Consider the following 714-nt stretch of genomic DNA (forward strand, 5'->3'; position numbering starts at 1 on the left):
CGTCAGTCCTGGGCACCGGCCTGGGATGCGGGTCCTGGGCCTGAGCACCGGGCCCTGCACCCACCGGGCCTCCGTCCCCTCCTGGGGAAGGGGAGGTGGTATTACCTGCCCCTGGGCAAACTGTTATGAATCTCAATGACACTGGGAGACGATGGAGTGGCAGCCCCATGCTAAGGTCTGCTGAGACCTGGCCGGTTTGGCTCAGTGGATAGAGCCTCGGCCTGCGAACTGAAGGGTCCCGGGTTCGATTCCCAGTCAGGGCACATGCCTGGGTTGCAGGCTCGATCCCCTGTAGGGAGCGTGCAGGAGGCAGCCTGTCCAGGATTCTCTCTCATCATTGATGTTTCTCTCTCTCTCTCCCTCTCTGAAGTCAATAAAAATAAAGAAGTAAATATTATTATTTAAAACAAATACAGGTTTGCCGAAGGAATGAATGGCAGGCAACAGAATGCCACGTTGACTCTCACCAGGACTATCCCAGACCTCGCCTTCCCTTCGAGGACAGAAACCTCGCCGGCGACTGTCCTCTGGGCAGCCCCTCCCCCAGGACCCTGGTCCCCCACCCGGGGAGCACGGGGAGGGCGGGAGGATGGTGCCGAGGGACAGAGGCCCAGGATGGGCAGAGGCTCACCTGGTAGACGTCGGGGACCATGTCGGTGGCGGACCTCCAGTAGGCGCTGACCTGCACGGCCAGGGGCTGCCCCTCGTCCGACA

At 60.8% G+C, this 714-nt stretch overlaps 1 protein-coding gene across 1 annotated transcript in view; it reads right to left on the reverse strand.

The window, feature by feature from the left end:
• The window catches only part of MAN2A2 (mannosidase alpha class 2A member 2), a 53,939-nt gene that overhangs the window by 31,315 nt on the left and 21,910 nt on the right, over positions 1–714 (reverse strand). The window contains 1 exon segment of the mRNA XM_006769602.2: positions 564–712. Coding sequence (XP_006769665.1) covers positions 564–712 — 149 coding nt within the window.

This window comes from Myotis davidii, unplaced genomic scaffold, assembly GCF_000327345.1.
Source record: "Myotis davidii unplaced genomic scaffold, ASM32734v1 scaffold324, whole genome shotgun sequence".
In the NCBI taxonomy this organism is placed as follows: Eukaryota; Metazoa; Chordata; class Mammalia; order Chiroptera; family Vespertilionidae; genus Myotis; species Myotis davidii.